At 36.5% G+C, this 20,411-nt stretch overlaps 1 protein-coding gene across 1 annotated transcript; it reads left to right on the forward strand.

Annotated features, from left to right (window-relative positions):
• The first annotated feature begins 534 nt into the window (after positions 1–534).
• LOC145263577 (general transcription factor II-I repeat domain-containing protein 2-like) lies at positions 535–1,437 on the forward strand. The gene has a single exon (XM_080120423.1). The coding sequence runs from the start codon at positions 535–537 to the stop codon at positions 1,435–1,437; it is 903 nt and encodes a 300-aa protein (XP_079976549.1).
• The last annotated feature ends 18,974 nt before the right edge of the window (positions 1,438–20,411 follow it).

The raw sequence follows: 20,411 nt of genomic DNA on the forward strand, positions 1-20,411 counted from the left end.
AGTTCATTTTTAGAAAAATGACAAATGCTTTGCGGACTTTTTGCACCTCCTTTCGTCAAATTTATACACTATATATACATTTAATAGACATATAGACAATTTCAACATACAAATATAATTCTTTTCAAGTTGAACTTCCTCTCTCCTGCTATTTACTACTAACTCTCTCCCTCCCTTCCCCCTCTCTCTCTCTTTCTCTGACCCCGATCCGACTTAATGAACTTACAACCTCAACGAACAACAACCAATTTTAACCAGGCTTGAAGAAAGGAAAAGAAACATATTTTGGAGTTTTCCTGGAAAATTACAAGTAACTGTCAAATTTACGTCGCAAACGCTTTCAAAGAGAACCGTAGATGTGAGTAAAATAAACCTCATTTTTTTCCACCTTTCTTCAGTTAAAAAAAAATACTTGAATATCTTACATACACACACAAAAAAAAAAAACGTTTTTTGTGCGTCGGCTAAACACTTGATTGAAACTTCAGTGCGACAGCGACATCAAGTGGGATCATATATATTACAGCCCCAAACATGTCTTTTTCAAAGCCTGCAGTGAAGAGAAAGGTTGGTGATGAGCATAGACAATTTCAGGAAAAGTGGGAAATGCAATATTTCTTTATTGAGCACAGGGACAGGGACACTCCGACTTGTCTTATTTGCACTGAGAAAGTTGCGGTGCACAAGGAATATAATTTGAAACGTCATTACACAACTCGACATGCTGAGGAGTATGCAAAATACCAGGAAGATGAGAGAGCCAACCGGGTTGCCAATCTTAAAGCATGTCTACTGAGGCAACAAGATTTCTTCAAGAAAGCGACCAAAGAGAATAATGAAGCAATCGAAGCAAGCTACGTGCTTAGTGAGATGATTGCTAAGGCGGGAAAGCCATTCACAGAAGGTGAATTTGTCAAAAAGTGCATACTACAGGCTGCAAGTATTGTCTGTCCAGAAAAGAAAGGTCAGTTTAGCAACATAAGCCTTTCTGCCAACACTGTGGCAGAGCGCATTTCTGACCTGTCAAGTGACATTTATGATCAACTATGTGAGAAAGCCAAATGTTTCAGTGTATACTCAGTCGCTCTTGATGAGACCACAGACATCACCGATACTGCCCAGCTCGCAATCTATATCCGTGGTGTGGATGACAATTTTGAAGTGATGGAGGAGTTGCTCACAGTACTTCAAATGCACGACCAGACCACTGATCAGGAGATATTTCACCAGCTCTGTGATGCCATTGAGAATGCCGGTTTGCCATGGAAGAGGTTTGTTGGAATTACTACAGATGGAGCCCCATCAATGACATGGAGGAAAAATGGACTGGTGGCACTTGTTAAAAAAAAAACTGGAAGAGGAGGGTGTGGAGGAGGCCATTGCTCTTCACTGCATTATCCATCAGCAGGCCCTTTGCAGCAAATGCCTCAAGTTTGATAATGTGATGTCTGTGGTTGTGAAATGCATCAACCAAATCAGATCCAAGGGCTTAAAGCACCGAAGGTTCCGTGCTTTTTTTTAGAGGAAATGGAGTCAGAATATGGGGATGTGCTTTACTTCACCGAGGTACGTTGGCTCAGCAGGGGAAAAGTATTGAGGAGATTTTTCGAGCTGAGGGAAGAAGTAGAAGCCTTCATGGAGAAAGATGGGGTGGCTGTTCCTGTGCTAAGTGATCCCAAATGGCTCATGGACTTGGCTTTTCTTGTTGATATCACACATGAGCTTAATGCACTGAACAAGAAGTTACAAGGCCAGGGAAACTTGTCAGTGCTGCATATTACAACATTAGAGCATTCTCCACAAAGCTTATGTTATGGAAAGCTCAGCTCTCTCAGAAAAACCTGTGCCATTTCCCAACATGTAAGGCACTTGTAGATGCAGGCACACCATTCAGTGGCCAGAAGTATGTTGATGCCATTTTGAAGCTTCAGGAGGAATTTGATCACAGATTTGCAGACTTCAAGACGCACAAAGCCACATTTCAAATGTTAGTGGACCCCTTCTCCTTTGATGTGCAAGATGCCCCACCTTTGCTTCAAATGGAGCTCATTGACCTGCAGTGCAACTCTGAACCAGTGCATCAGGGAGATGAATAGGAAAGTAGACATGCTTGGGCAAATTTTGAGAGAATTGACCCCCAGCTTCCCTGAGCTTTCCCCGAATGTTCAAGCGGACCATGTGCCTTTTTGGGAGCACATACTTGTGCGAAAAGCTCTTTTCCATCTTGAACTTCAATAAGTCCAAGTATAGGTCCAGACTTACTGATGATCATCTTCAAGCCATACTAAGAGTCTCAACTGCCTCCTCCCTCAAGCCAAATGTGGCTCAGCTCTGCGAGAGAAAGCGCTGCCAGGTCTCTAGCAGCAAGATGTAGGCAAGAGAAGCCACGTTCAGAAGATAAGTACATGTTCTCAAATGTTCCACTCATGTTCAGGACAATTCATGTTCAGAAGAAGGTTAAAGAACTGTTAATACAGACGTTTCAATCCTAATTTTTATTTTATTTATTTATTCATTACTGATTGATTGAATGATTGATTGATTTTATTCATTTCTTATTTATTTTCTTATTCATTTGTTTATTGATTTTTTTTCATCTTATTTTGTGTTAAAAAAATAAAAATAAAGACATTTGAGAAGATTAGAATTTTTTTTAGTTTTTTTTCTTGTGGAAAACCTGATGCGGCCCAGCCTCACCCAGCCTCAGCCTCCAGCGGCCCTCAGCTAAATTGAGTTTGAGACCCCTGCCATAGACCCTAGACATGAAGCAGGAGAGTTACACATTGCGGAGGACTGGAAGCGATTGGCCATTGATGTGACCCATTATCACCATAAGCTGTATCTATTGATGGTCGACTGTGGACCGGGGAAGTTTGCCATCTGGAGAGAGATCAGGGCAGAAGCTGCATGGGCGATCGGAGGAGTCATCGAAGAAATATTTTTGGAGAGAGGGCCGGTTGAGGAACTGTTAATGGACAATGGCCCCGCTTTCCGATCAGAAGCCTTTAAAGAGGTGTGTGATAAATAGGGAGTAAGACAATTTTTTAGGGCAGTGTATCGGCCGAGTGGCAATGGGATAGTGGGGAGGAATCATCGCACCATCAAGGCTGTTGCAAAAAAAGGAAAATTTCACCCATGGAGGCGATGTTTTGGTACAACATCTCACCGAAAACCAGACAAGATGAGAGAATTGTGCCCCATAGAGCCATCTTCGCATATAAGTGGCGACATCCGTGCAACAAAACTGCAGGGATTGAGGATAAAGAAACTACTATTAAAGTGGGTGAGGAGGTGTGGGTGAAGCCCCTTAATTTAAAATGTACTACTCGCTGGGGAAGGGGGGGTCGTAACAGGAACGCAGTCGAAGAACGCGATGGTGAATGGCATTCCCCGGCATATCCTAGACCTGCGTCGTGTGACCCTGCCAGTGTGCAGTGATGGCAGTGAAGAGGAGGAAGTCGAGATCCACCGAGAAGCTAACAATGCACCCCAATTCGACCTAGCCTCACATTGCAGTTCTTTACAACTGGACGAGAATGTCTGTAATAAACCTGAAAACGTCAACCCCCAAGAAGTTGTCCCCCAGATGCCTCAACGTGAGAGGAGGAGGCCTGCTTGGATGAAGGATTATGAAGTGCCTTATTGATCTCAAAGATAAGGGGGGGCGTGTGGGGTATATGCGAAAGGAAAAAAAGAGATACCGTTTAAGGCTAGGTTATGGTTAGAAACAAAAACAAGAAAAATAAGTAATATACGACGTACCGGGCGTCTCTGCATCGCTCTTTGGGAAAGAAGAAGGAAAGGATGGCTAGCTCATTTATACACCCGAAGGGCATCTTGGGAAGGCAGAGCATGATGGGAGAAGCTTTTTTTTTGTTGTCTCTTCCTTTTTTTTTTTTGATAGGAGGATATAAAAGCCGTGAAAAGTATTTCATGTTGCTGGCGTTCAGATTGTGTGGTATGACATTGATGATGAGAGGCCAGGTGTGGTCGATTGGAAAAGAAGAGGGTAGAAACGTGCTGTTGCCGAGCGAGTGACTCACTCCTTCCCGAACCCCAGAACCTCACAGGACACATCCTTTTTAAACATGGAATGCAGGGGTAGATCAGATATAAATGTCCGAAAGCTATCCCAGTCAGCCATAGAGTATCGATATACAGTACGGTGGAGAGGTATGTCTGAAGACTTATTGCATTTCATTTTTATCTTAACTGATACAACCGAGTGGTCGGAAGACCCCAGAGGAGACAGAACGGAACATGAACATGCTCAGGGGAAGTTGTGAGAAAAAGGTCTAGAAGGCTAGCATACTGACTAGAAGTATCGGGCACACGGGTGGGTTTGTGAACAATCTGGGTGAGGTCATAGGCTATGGCGAAATCATGACAGAACCTCCCCTTATCATCTGTCTTGTCTTGTATCATATCAAATTGAATCTGGGAAAGTTGTGAATATTATTCTAGCGGGAATTGTACTATTCAGAGTTTCACGGGATAATTATGCATGTCAAAATACTTGTTAAAGGGTTGTCGGCTATGGTTTTTATGTTTTGAATTGGGATCCTTTTTTTTTTTGGTGAGCGGTTTCTTTTGGTGGTGTGCCACTGGATCACCATGTATATGACAGCTTCTCTGACACTTGGATCAGACAGAACTCAAAGCCATAACCATTTATTAACTTCACCGTAGAGGATCTCCCAACAGATCATAAAGTCCTAAGCATCGACTTATGGACACGTTCAGCAGTAGTCATTGTGCCACCCATGGCTGACACCCATTGTCGGAGCTTTATAGTTAGCCTCAAAATGATTAATCATCTGTGTTTGTGTGATAGTAATCTGATACAAGTGACAATATGCTGGAAGACAGTTTTTTCTAGACTGCAAATTTGGTTTATGAAACGGCATTACCTTGAACCTTGATAAGTTTGCTTTTGCATGGATGTGGTTCAATTTGCTGGATTTGAAATCACTGCCAATGAAGCCCACCGATGCAGCCATTTTAGACTTCCCAGCACCGAAGAGTATCCCCAATATCCGTTCATGGTTTGGTCAATCAGGTCTCCTACACGTTCAGCATTGCAGACCATATATTACCAGTCTAGTAACTCCTCAAACCTGGCACCCATTTCTCCTGGAATAAAAACTTGCAGGACCTCTTTCAGGAATCCAGGAATTGCTGCTGAATTTGAACACTGTTGTAAGGAGCATTTCTTTCTCTATCTTCTACACGTCTCAACGTGTCAATGTGTTTCAAAATGTCTGTCACAAAGCAACGCACCACTACAATACAATGCAATATGTCAAACAAAATTCCCCCCAACTCTTCCAAGCGACCTGCTTTATGGAGTCCAGCACACTTCATTTGCATGCGTGTAGCATCTGAGACCACCCGAGACTGTGTGTTAAAACTTCATGGACTCCATCTTGGATTATTTTTCGTCCCACCCCGCAGGAAAGAGACACTAGGGCATTTGAAAAAAAGTCTGTTCCTATTTTCCCCACAAACTCAGCATACACATCTTTGATAAAGGCAAACCAACATGTCTACCGACTTATTGGTCAAAATCTGACATCAGATTTTGGTTCATACAGAAGCACTGGGACTGCTTCATAAGCAAACCCTTCTGCTGTCAGTCTGGTTGGAAAATTGCACTGGTTGGCAGTCAATTCACTCATGCAGTAGAGTTTCTATATGCACCATTAGACAGTGAGGCTCTCACTGTCACTGATGCCCTAGACAAGGCGAGATACTTTGTCCTAAGCTGTTCAGACCTAATCATTGACGTTGGCCACAAACCATTGCTGAAGATATTACTTGACACGTCACTTAAGGATATATCAAATGCACATCTACGAAACTTCAAAAAGAGAACATTATGCTACAGGTTTAGAATGGTCCACATCTTTGGAATGAGGGATTGTGCCACTGACTACCTATCACGTCATCTAACAAGTGACCCGTGAAACTAGTATTACCCAATGATATTGCATCAATCTTATCTGACTGCGATGATTTTCGATACCCGCCTCACCCAATGCCTAAACGAAGAACTGGCATACCCTGACTCTGATACAAGCACAAACTTGAGTACAATCTTTCAGCCTACAATATTCCAATTAATTTCATATTTCAGAATTCAATATTCCAATTAATTTCATATTTCATAATTCAATATTCCAATAGAATCTTTTGAATTCAATGCCACTTGATAGGAACAAATGGAGACATACATGCTAAGAGAATATAAAGAATTTTGAAGCAAATCGTATCAACAAATTGAAAGAAGAACGATTTTGGCACAAGATACATAGCATACAAACACCAATCATCTCTGGCAGTCATCACTCATGCCTAATTTGTGGTCTTGTTTGCAGATCACTTGCTCGACTTAAATGTCATCTCACCCAATATAAGCATTGGAACTGATCATTAAACTGCTAGACACATTAAAATCCACATTAAAATAAAGGGTAGAGTCTAGCCATCACACACACACACACACACACACACACACACACACACACACACACACACACACACACATATATATATATATATATATATATATATATATATACACAATTATATAAATGCAACTTTGTCTGTGTATGTGTGTGTGAGTTCGTTCCTCATAGACTCCAAAATGGCTGAACAGATTTTCTTTAAAATTTACAGAACTTTAGTGTATAAATCTGGAAGTGATCTTAGTTTAGTTTTGTCTCAGAATACCCCGATAATTACTGATAATTGATAATCAAAACCATTATTTTAATTGATCTATCATCAGTAAAGCCATTTTTTCCATGTCGTCGCTTAGTAACAATGATAGAACAACACGCTGTGAAAATTCTACTGTGGGTAAGTTGATAGCATGTTTTTTTTTTTTTTTTTTTTTTTTGCATGACACGGTCTGTAGGTTCAAACTCCGCAAGTAAATTTATTAATTTTTTTTTTCATTAACTGCAAAGAATTTTATAAGACTTAAAATTTACATGTTTTTCTTTTTTTGTTTTCTCTTGTATGACGTGGTCTCTAGATTCAAACTCTGCATGTAAATTTCTTAATGCTATTTTTTCGTTAACTGGAAAGAAGTTTATATAAAATAATTTTGTAAAAGAAACAGTAGGTTCTCTAGATTGACAAAAAAGAATAACATTTTGGACTAAGTTACTGCATGGAGGCATGTGAAGCTTCCTCCCGGGTGATTTCACAGATTTTTATGACAATAAAAAAATAGGAGTGTGAAATATTCATTGATCATCATTCAATCCCGGGCAACATTGGGTCTCCCTGCTAGTATATATATAAAAGGAACTTTCCTGTGTGTGTGTGTGTGTGTGTTTGTTCCTTATAGACTCTGAAACAACTGGGCCAATTTTTATGAAATTTCACACAAATGTACTTTATGTATCTAGCAATGTTCTTAGATAGGTTTTGTATCAGAATGTCTTTGATAAGCAGAAAGGCCCGGCATATAAAAGCAACACTAAGTTCTTTAGTATGACAGGAGTGCATTCAAAATGAATGTTTCTTCTTAAAGCTCAACTGAACGATGATACTTGACTTTTTCCTTTTAATCCAAGCCATTATTACCGCACAAGCAGTAAGGCAAGGCATATAAAATCAACTGTACGCTCTTTGATATGACAGGAGCGCATTTGAAATGAATGTTGTTGTTTAGAGGACAATTGAACCATGATACTTGACTTTTGCATTTTAAACTTTAATTCAAGCCATCTATGTATAAAAGTGAAAATGTATATATGTATGTATGTATGTATGTATGTATGTATGTACGCTTTTCCTCAATGTCCACAAAAGGCTTCTTTCAGAGAAGCGCTTGCTCGGTTCACAACTTCTTAAAATTTTTTATATCATCTATAAATTGTAATATCTCAAAGTAATCCACGGAGCTCGCCTGTCTATTTAATTTTATTGACTTTCAAACGTTAATTATTCCACATTTCCCGCATCGGCACACGTTACATTGGGTTTTCGGTATAAAAAAAAGCGAAACTCGACTCTAATAACAGGCCGACGTTTGTTCAATGTCGACTTTGTCATATCAGACTGTAGCTTTCATTTTGCTCCTCCTAATAAACAGGGAGCGGGTTTTTAAAAACAAACAAACCAATTTATTCACCTCATTCAAAACTGTCCCGCACAAAATGCTTACTGCTGAATACCTATCGCCGTCACGTCAATTAAAAACGCGCACCTGTTTTTTTTAACACTTTACTATTTTCCGACTGCGCGTCGTGAAGGCTTTGTTTTTTTTTCACGGGCACCTGTTTTTTCGGGGTTTTTTCACATACCCCGAAAAACACCCGGGCAACGCCGGGTACCCCTCGCTAGTCTATATATATAAAAGCGAAAATGTGTGTATGTATGTTTGTGTGTATGTATGTATGTATGTATGTTTGTGTGTCTGCTAAAAACTTTCGACAGACACCACAAAAATTCACAAACTTGGTCTCATATGAAAGCCTCACCTCCCGGATGACAAATATCGAAAAATTGGCCCAGGTGACCATCAGAAGTGCGTCAACTGATCGATTTTCTGCAGGGGGGGGGGCCAAAAAAGTGACATTTTAATGTTAAACATTACATATTTTTAAATGGATTTATAACTACCCCAAAAAATACGGCCGCCAACTCTTCTACATAAAGTATACACGCGGCCATTTATTTTGGGTCAACTTGTATTTAAAACCCGCTGAGTCATGTCACGTGATCTTGACGTCAGCAACCTCTAATGGTGGTCTGAATTTACAATTTAAAAATGTTGTTATTGGTAAAAAAAAATTTAATTAAAGCTAAACTATGAACTTCTACGCTATGGCAACGTTACCAAAGTTATTACCACATTCAAAATAGGTAGATACGATAGTTAAACGAAAAATAACAAGCGAAACATGTGAAGTAAAAAAGAAATACGCTTACAAAAAATATTAATTAATATAATTTTTGCTTAAAAATATCCACAAATTCATCAGCATTAATCCGAAATGGACAAGTGAACATACCTCTAAACAGATAACTCTGTAGCAGAAACAAATAGAACTCTTTTCTTGTGCGTCAGTGCCTCCCCTGACTGTGCGATATGGCTCATACTGACCAATCAGAGGCATAGCGCAGGGATCTTCCTTACCCCCTTAAGGAACTATAACTGCTTCCATCCTGGACGAGAAAAACTCTCCCCTTTTCCAGCGAGACGTCAAGGAGAGCGAACCTGTTTCCTCACTCTCTCTCTCGGCCTACATCGGTATCGACGGTCCCCACTTGAGAATAACTACTGGGCAAAGGCAGACGAGTTCTATCCCAGCTATATCTAAATGACATCTTGCCTTACTTCAATAAACCTTTTCCTTGCAAGTTTTACGAAGTCGTTTGTTCGTTTATTCAGTAGCTTGTGTTGAAATATTTATTTTATTAGGGAGTGCCCGAAAAGCATTAACCCAACTCCCTAAAACTCTTTACCGTAAGTCATGACACAGAAACTAACACAACCTGAAATAAAAAAAACAACTCCCTACCGCCTAAGACTCTCTTGGCTTAAAGTATGTCCACACACAAAATATAAATTCAATCAGGTACTGACAGCAGCAGCAGTGTGTGCCCAGGTCTCGACAAACGTGGCCATTATCGTCAATATCATTGTCAACAATCAGCAGCAGCATCGTCACTACTGCCATCACCAGCAAATAACAATATGGTCAACAGGTTTGCTGTCTACATAAACATGGCTACCTCTCTCGACTTGGCAGACAGTAGCACATCTTGACAATTAACAATTTTCTGTGTCCATGTTATTAGTATAATTCACAATTTATTTTAGCAAGAAACATACCAAAAAGAATTATTCGGCTTAAAAACAATCAAGTCTTGATATCACAGTTCAGGCGTTTTCAGGACATGTATTGGCACAGATAATTAATTTTTTTTCAGGACATGTATTGGCACAGATAATTAATTTTTTTTCAGGACATGTATTGGCACCGATAATTAATTTTTTTTTTCAGGACATGTATTGGCACCGATAATTAATTTTTTTTTTAGGACATGTATTGGCACAGATAATTAATTGTTTTTCAGGACATGTATTGGCACCGATAATTAATTTTTTTTTTCAGGACATGTATTGGCACAGATAATTAATTTTTTTTCAGGACATGTATTGGCACCGATAATTAATTTTTTTTCAGGACATGTATTGGCACCGATAATTAATTATTTTCAGGACATGTATTGGCACAGATAATTAATTTTTTTCAGGACATGTATTGGCACCGATAATTAATTTTTTTTTTCAGGACATGTATTGGCACAGATAATTAATTTTTTTTCAGGACATGTATTGGCACAGAAAATTAATTTTTTTTTTCAGGACATGTATTGGCACCGATAATTAATTTTTTTTTTAGGACATGTATTGGCACCGATAATTAATTTTTTTCAGGACATGTATTGGCACCGATAATTAATTTTTTTTTTCAGGACATGTATTGGCACCGATAATTAATTTTTTTTCAGGACATGTATTGGCACAGATAATTAATTTTTTTTCAGGACATGTATTGGCACCGATAATTAATTTTTTTTAGGACATGTATTGGCACCGATAATTAATTTTTTTTTTCAGGACATGTATTGGCACCGATAATTAATTTTTTTCAGGACATGTATTGGCACAGATAATTAATTTTTTTTCAGGACATGTATTGGCACAGATAATTAATTTTTTTTCAGGACATGTATTGGCACAGATAATTAATTTTTTTTCAGGACATGTATTGGCACAGATAATTAATTTTTTTTTTCAGGACATGTATTGGCACCGATAATTAATTTTTTTTTCAGGACATGTATTGGCACCGATAATTAATTTTTTTCAGGACATGTATTGGCACCGATAATTAATTTTTTTTTTCAGGACATGTATTGGCACCGATAATTAATTTTTTTTTTCAGGACATGTATTGGCACCGATAATTAATTTTTTTTCAGGACATGGTTTGGCACAGATAATTAATTTTTTTTCAGGACATGTATTGGCACAGATAATGAATTTTTGTTAGGACATGTATTGGCACAGATAATAAATTTTTTTTTTCAGGACATGTATTGGCACCGATAATTAATTTTTTTCAGGACATGTATTGGCACAGATAATTAATTTTTTTTCAGGACATGTATTGGCACAGATTAATTTTTTTTCAGGACATGTATTGGCACAGATAATTAATTTTTTTTTTCAGGACATGTATTGGCACCGATAATTAATTTTTTTTTCAGGACATGTATTGGCACCGATAATTAATTTTTTTCAGGACATGTATTGGCACCGATAATTAATTTTTTTTTTCAGGACATGTATTGGCACCGATAATTAATTTTTTTTCAGGACATGTATTGGCACAGATAATTAATTTTTTTTCAGGACATGTATTGGCACCGATAATTAATTTTTTTTAGGACATGTATTGGCACAGATAATTAATTTTTTTTTTTCAGGACATGTATTGGCACCGATAATTAATTTTTTTCAGGACATGTATTGGCACAGATAATTAATTTTTTTTCAGGACATGTATTGGCACAGATAATTATTTTTTTTTCAGGACATGTATTGGCACAGATAATTAATTTTTTTTCAGGACATGTATTGGCACCGATAATTAATTTTTTTTTTCAGGACATGTATTGGCACCGATAATTAATTTTTTTTCAGGACATGTATTGGCACAGATAATTAATTTTTTTTCAGGACATGTATTGGCACCGATAATTAATTTTTTTTAGGACATGTATTGGCACAGATAATTAATTTTTTTTTTCAGGACATGTATTGGCACCGATAATTAATTTTTTTCAGGACATGTATTGGCACAGATAATTAATTTTTTTTCAGGACATGTATTGGCACAGATAATTAATTTTTTTTCAGGACATGTATTGGCACAGATAATTAATATTTTTTCAGGACATGTATTGGCACAGATAATTAATTTTTTTTTTCAGGACATGTATTGGCACCGATAATTAATTTTTTTTTCAAGACATGTATTGGCACCGATAATTAATTTTTTTTCAGGACATGTATTGGTACAGATAATTAATTTTTTTTTTTCAGCACATGTATTGGCACCGATAATTAATTTTTTTTCAGGACATGTATTGGCACAGATAATTAATTTTTTTCAGGACATGTATTGGCACCGATAATTAATTTTTTTCAGGACATGTATTGGCACAGATAATTAATTTTTTTTTTCAGGACATGTATTGGCACCGATAATTAATTTTTTTTCAGGACATGTATTGGCACAGATAATTAATTTTTTTTCAGGACATGTATTGGCACAGATAATTAATTTTTTTTTTCAGGACATGTATTGGCACCGATAATTAATTTTTTTTTCAAGACATGTATTGGCACCGATAATTAATTTTTTTCAGGACATGTATTGGTACAGATAATTAATTTTTTTTCAGGACATGTATTGGCACAGATAATTAATTTTTTTTCAGGACATGTATTGGCACAGATAATTAATTTTTTTTCAGGACATGTATTGGCACAGATAATTAATTTTTTTTTTCAGGACATGTATTGGCACCGATAATTAATTTATTTTTCAGGACATGTATTGGCACCGATAATTAATTTTTTTCAGGACATGTATTGGCACCGATAATTAATTTTTTTTTTCAGGACATGTATTGGCACCGATAATTAATTTTTTTTCAGGACATGTATTGGCACAGATAATTAATTTTTTTTTTCAGGGCACGTATTGGCACCGATAATGAATTTTTTTTAGGACATGTATTGGCACAGATAATTAATTTTTTTCAGGACATGTATTGGCACCGATAATTAATTTTTTTTTTCAGGACATGTATTGGCACCGATAATTAATTTTTTTTCAGGACATGTATTGGCACAGATAATTTATTTTTTTTCAGGTCATGTATTGGCACCGATAATTAATTTTTTTTAGGACATGTATTGGCACAGATAATTAATTTTTTTTTTCAGGACATGTATTGGCACCGATAATTAATTTTTTTCAGGACATGTATTGGCACAGATAATTAATTTTTTTTCAGGACATGTATTGGCACAGATAATTAATTTTTTTTCAGGACATGTATTGGCACAGATAATAAATTTTTTTTCAGGACATGTATTGGCACAGATAATTAATTTTTTTTTTCAGGACATGTATTGGCACCGATAATTAATTTTTTTTTCAGGACATGTATTGGCACCGATAATTAATTTTTTTCAGGACATGTATTGGCACCGATAATTAATTTTTTTTTTCAGGACATGTATTGGCACCGATAATTAATTTTTTTTCAGGACATGTATTGGCACAGATAATTAATTTTTTTTCAGGACATGTATTGGCACCGATAATTAATTTTTTTTAGGACATGTATTGGCACAGATAATTAATTTTTTTTTTCAGGACATGTATTGGCACCGATAATTAATTTTTTTTTTCAGGACATGTATTGGCACCGATAATTAATTTTTTTTCAGGACATGTTTTGGCACAGATAATTAATTTTTTTTCAGGACATGTATTGGCACCGATAATTAATTTTTTTTAGGACATGTATTGACACAGATAATTAATTTTTTTTTTTAGGACATGTATTGGCACCGATAATTAATTTTTTTCAGGACATGTATTGGCACAGATAATTAATTTTTTTCAGGACATGTATTGGCACAGATAATTAATTTTTTTTCAGGACATGTATTGGCACAGATAATTAATTTTTTTTCAGGACATGTATTGGCACAGATAATTAATTTTTTTTTTCAGGACATGTATTGGCACCGATAATTAATTTTTTTTTCAGGACATGGTTTGGCACCGATAATTAATTTTTTTCAGGACATGTATTGGCACAGATAATTAATTTTTTTCAGGACATGTATTGGCACCGATAATTAATTTTTTTTCAGGACATGTATTGGCACCGATAATTAATTTTTTTTTTTCAGGACATGTATTGTCACCGATAATTAATTTTTTTTCAGGACATGTATTGGCACCGATAATTAATTTTTTTCAGGACATGTATTGGCACCGATAATTAATTATTTTTTTCAGGACATGTATTGGCACCGATAATTAATTTTTTTTTTCAGGACATGTATTGGCACCGATAATTAATTTTTTTCAGGACATGTATTGGCACAGATAATTCATTTTTTTTCAGGACATGTATTGGCACCGATAATTAATTTTTTTTCAGGACATGTATTGGCACCGATAATTAATTTTTTTCAGGACATGTATTGGCACCGATAATTAATTTTTTTTTTCAGGACATGTATTGGCACCGATAATTAATTTTTTTTTTCAGGACATGTATTGGCACCGATAATTAATTTTTTTCAGGACATGTATTGGCACCGATAATTAATTTTTTTTCAGGACATGTATTGGCACCGATAATTAATTTTTTTCAGGACATGTATTGGCACCGATAATTAATTTTTTTTTTCAGGACATGTATTGGCACCGATAATTAATTTTTTTTTTCAGGACATGTATTGGCACCGATAATTAATTTTTTTCAGGACATGTATTGGCACCGATAATTAATTTTTTTTCAGGACATGTATTGGCACAGATAATTAATTCAAGCGACACAGTAGAAGTAAAATGTTTACATGAATATATCCACAAATTTTTCAGCTTTAATCCGAAATGGACAAATTAACATAAAACCTAAGCAGATAACTCCTTACTGTGAATCAAGACTAACACAACCTGAGATTAAAAAAACAAAAAAAAAACCTCCCTACAACCTAAGATTCTCACGTCTTAAACTACATCCATGTGCAAAGTATAAATTCAGTACCACCAACAGTAGCAATGTGTGCCCATACCTAGAGGAACATGGTCATCATCATCCTCAATATCTATGCAACAATCAGCAGCAGTACCGTCACCATCATCACCATCTTTTCAACAGTCAAGCAGCAGTGCCGACACCATCTGTTAACAATCAACAGCACAGCTGCCATCGCCATCTTCTCAACAATCGAGCAGAAATGCCGCCGCCATCACCACCATCATCTCCAGCAATCAACAATACAATCAACAGCTCCATTATCTACATTAGACTGGCTATCTCTCTCAACTTAGCAGACAGAGGACAATACCAACCTCATCCCTATTATTTTTATTTAAACCACTTTCGTTTCTGTTTTTTCCAGTATTGGAACATTATATACCTACAGTCAAATCACTCAAGAATATTATGTGCAACAAATTAATAGAACCCAAACAGTTTTTCCACAATATGGAAACATTGCCAAACCGTTATACCCGTTGTGTCTTCAAAAAAAACCAAAAAAAAAACCAGTTCATTGAGTTAGCAGCATTAGTGAAATACTCTGGAGAAGTATCATCCCTTATTTGATGGATTATTACAAGCAGGGTCTCAATTACTTATGTCTGAGTCTGCCGGCGCAAAGTAATCAATTATTTTACCAAATTCTCGTGATTAATATGTGAGAAAATGTCAAAACGTCTTTCTCTCAAGAAGAAAGAAAGAAATTTTTCAATTAATCTCTCAAGAAATAGAGGCTATTGAAACCGTCTAAGGTAGATTAATTTTATATACTTATTAGGATTAATTTAGATTGATATTAAGCCTCGACGTTCTGGCAGGAAAAGGCAGATCACAGATCCACTTGTGGTCTACTCAAAGAAAGAAATATTGATATACCTTTTGGATTAATCAGCTTGGGAGAGGTATTTTAACAATATTACCTATGAAAAAATTATTATGAATGAACCATAAATGAACTATGAATGAATTATAAATGAACTATGAATGAATTTTGAATCAATTATCGATGAACTATGAATGAATCATGAATGAACTATTAATTAATTATGATGGCCAAAATTAATCATCTTATGTGATTTATAGGTCCAATTTATTGTGCAGGGTCAAATTTTCCCTATAAATGTCTATTGAAATATTTTAAGAGAAATTTTTTGTTCAATTATTTCCTCAATACTAAAGTAAGAATCCAGAGGATGACCAACTGGTAAAATGTTACTTGAGGTTAATCATTGTATTCATTTTCACACAATTTATCTTGTAAACCAGTGGAGATTGTAGTACTTCTTTGCGATTCTATCAATATAACTGAAAAGAGTTATAAAGTGAAATTCATTTTCATGTAGAGAGCAACTACAGGGTGGAACGATGAAAGTGTTGCCCTAAAGAAAACAACACTAAAACTTCATTTTAAAACTTTTATTGAAAAATTCAATTCAGATAAATTGATTATGTAGAAGAGTGGATATCTATTCAATGTAGCCGTCTTCAGCTTCAATCATCGCCTTGATATGGGTCTGGAACTTGGAGCTTGCAGGTGGAGGGAGGGGGCAAGTTCCCTGGATAGGCTCTCTGGCTACACTGAAAAAACAAAATAATTATTAGGATTTACTGGAAAATCATTATCATATTTGTATTTATCAACCTCTCTCTCTCTCTCTCTCTCTCTCTCTCTCTCTCTCTCTCTCTCTCTCTCTCACACACACACACACACACACACACACACACACACACACACTTTGGGGACATGCAAACCCAACTAACTCTCAGACTCCAAAAAACCAAACTGGCTCTAACCTTGTCCATCTACTGGAATATCTAAAGATATTTGTAGGTGTAAAATGTTTTGGACTTGTAATGGGGGTAGTTATTTAAATGCTGCCCACATCAGCATTATTTGGCACAAGGCCTGGAAAGTGGGAACCCCGCAGGTTCCCCTAAAGGAGGGGCACTCCTGCAATTTTAAAAATTGCCTGAGTAACCCCGTCGGCATTCTCCGGTCGGGGCGCCTCAGGCAGCAAGCAATAAAATTGCCCCACCGGAAAGCCCGGTGGCAAGGTCTGGGAGGGTGGACCTCCTAGGTATTACCCAGGCGGTGTACCTCAGTTCAACAGGTGCTGACCGGTTCCCGGCCCCTCACCTGTTGGGCTGAGTGTCAAGTGATGAATCCTTGACGTGTATTACCCTGTCTCCCTGCAGCCGAAGCCGCTGGGAGACACTTCCCATCAGCATGGAACATGGGGGTATGAGATGAATGGATTCGCCAATCATTTTTATAACCAACGGCTGTGCTAAACAACCAATGAAAACGTCCCAAAATTATTATAAAAATTGTCGAATTTTGGATTCAATCAGTTTGCCATTTACTATGTCACGGACCGCATTTAATTCTTGGCCGCCATCTTGGTTACTGATCTGAACTACGCCGCCATCTTGGTTACTGATCTGAACTATGCCGCCATCTTTGTTCAATGCAATATCTCAGAACTTAAGAGGTTAACTACGCCACAGACCGCATTTGATTCTTGGTCGCCATCTTGGTTACTGATCTGAACTACGCTGCCATCTTTGTTCAACACAATGTCTCAAAACTTAACAGGTTATGCGCCCAACCACCGTCTTTTCTTTGACGGATCGGAATCTAAATTCGAATTGTGGCAGGTAAAATTTCTGGGATATCTAAGGATTCGAAAACTACACAAAGTCATACAATCTCCAACAGAGAATCCAAATGACCCCGAATTTCTCGAAAAAAACGCGACTGTTTTTGCAGAACTGATTCAATGTTTAGACGACAGAAGTCTGTCTCTGATTATAAGAGACGCATTGGATGATGGGAGGAAAGCATTGAACATATTACGAGAACATTATTTATCAAAAGGGAAACCGAAAATAATATCCCTATATACAGAATTAAACTCTTTGAAACGTAACGAGGATGAAACGATTACGATTACGTTATAAGGGCAGAAACAACTGCCAAAGCCTTAAAACTCTCAGGTGGAATAATAAGTGATAGCTTGTTGATATCAATGACCCTCAAGGGACTTCCAGCCGATTTTAAACCATTTACAACTGTTATAACTCAGAAAGATAAACCCATAAATTTCAGCGAATTTAAAGTGGCATTGCGCAGTTACGAAGAGACTAATCGTATGCTCGTGGACAATAATAACTCCAGCAATATTATGAAGTTCAAAAATGCTTCTTGAAAGCAAACACCACCAAATTACGCACCTCACCGCAACGTATTCTACAAAAGTAATTTTCCCAAGAAAAGAATAAAATTATCTGCTATAATTGTGGACGACCCAACCACAAAAGTTTCCAATGTCGATATAAATGCTCTAAAATGGACTCCGTAAAAAACGTTGAGAACTTTGAGGAAGAACATACATTTCTATTCACATGTAATTTGACAATACCACAAACGGTAAAAATCTCCTTGTAGACTGTGGTGCTACAGCGCACGTTATCACCAAGGAATCTGATTTTATTAATTTTGATTCAAACTTTAATCCTCAAAGTCATTTTGTTGAACTTGCCGACGGTAGTCAAATAAATGATATAGTCTTGAAAAGAGGCGATGCTAAAATATACCTAAAAAATAATAAAGGCGAAATCTGTAACTGTATTCTAAAAAATGCTCTGTTCATACCTACATTTAAGCAAAACATATTTCCGTGCAGGCTGCAATTAAACAATTTATACAATTTGGCCACAATACATCAAAATTGACAATGGAACTGTATTTGACATTAAAGAAAATGGCCGACTATATTATTTAAAAAGTATGGTTCCCTCAAAAACTGCCTGTCACGACTTGGAAACCTGGCATAAAATTTTAGGACACTGCAATACAGCTGATATTAAAAAATTACCAAATGTAGTCGAAGGCATGAAAATAATACCTTCAGACAATCTCCCAAATTGTGATGTGTGTGCATAGGGGAAAATGACAAAAGATATAAGCCGAACACCAGACAAAAAAGCTACGAAAATTCTCTCACTTGTGCATTGTGACTTAGCAGGTCCGATCAGCCCGATGGGGAGAAACAATCTAAGGTACGTTTTGAACTTTATTGATGATTTTTCCGGTTTAATTATGGTTTATTTTCTAAAAAACAAATCCGACACTATCCTCGCCACTAAGAAATATTTAGCTGATGTTGCCCCGTACGGTTCAGTAAAATGTATTCGCTCACACAGTGGGACTGAATTTACTAGTAAAGACTTTGAACTTCTATTAATTAACTACCTTATTAAACACGAGAAATCGGCACCGTACTTCACCTTCCAAAATGGCACAGCTGAAAAGGCATCGCGAACCTTTTTTGAGATAACAAGATGCCTACTTATCGAATCAAAATTAGCGCATAGTTTATGGACATACGCTTTAATGGCAGCAGCATATATCAGAAATAGAGCATTCAATAAGAGGCTAGTATGAAGCGTTTTGCGGTGTAAAACCTAAAATGAACAGAATGTATCTATTTGGTTCTGAATGTTTTGCATTTATAGAAAACACCAGTAAACTAAATACTAAAAGCGAAAAATGTACTTTCGTAGGTGATGATAAAAATAGTCTGGCATACTTAATCTACTTCGCAGCTCAAAATGCCATAAAAAGGGTTAGATGTGTAAAATTCAATGATACATTAAATTTTAAAAATGGCAATCCAGTGAATGAAAAACGTAAAATATTGCCTAGCATCTTAATCGATCACAATGAAATTAATAACGATGACAATTACAGTACTTCTGACGAAAATAGTAACCAGACACGTTGATACTCAATAAGGGAGCGAAAAAGGCCAGACTTCTTACAAATTGAAAAGATACACGATTACACCGTGGATTACTGTTATTCGTTGACCAGCACACTGGAAAGTTATAATGAGGCGATTAATTCACAAAATCACCAAGAATAGGAACAAGCTATGGTATCCGAATTGAAAGCGTTATCTGAAAATAACACATACGAAATAGTGGCAAAACCAACAGATAAAAATATAATTTCTTCACGCTGGGTTTTTTCCAAAAAAATCACAGCTTCTGGCAGTGAAACTTTTAAAGCAAGATTTGTGGCAAAAGGTTTCTCACAAATTCCTGGAGTGGAATATTGTGCAACATTTTCACCAACGACACATTTAACGACTATTAGAATTTTATTACAACTTGCCACTCAATAAAATTTAAAAATACATCAAATGGATGTAAAAAATGCTTATTTAAATGCTCCGATTGACTGTAAAATCTACATTTACCCTCCAGAGGGATTTAAAATGAAAAATAAAAATTGGGTGTGGAAATTAAATAAATCGTTATATAGACTAAAACAAAGTGCACACAATTGGAATTTAACACTCCATAATTTTTTGATAGAACAGGAATCCAAACAATGTCCCGTAGACGCGTGCATGTATACCAAAAATGTAGGTAATAAATTGTTGATTTTGGTTTTTTGGGTTGATGATATATTACTCGCCTCAAACTGTGACAACACTTTAAGAGACGTTAAAAAT

Source organism: Euprymna scolopes, chromosome 39 (assembly GCF_053919585.1).
Source record: "Euprymna scolopes isolate OS-2025 chromosome 39, ASM5391958v1, whole genome shotgun sequence".
Classification (NCBI taxonomy): Eukaryota; Metazoa; Mollusca; class Cephalopoda; order Sepiida; family Sepiolidae; genus Euprymna; species Euprymna scolopes.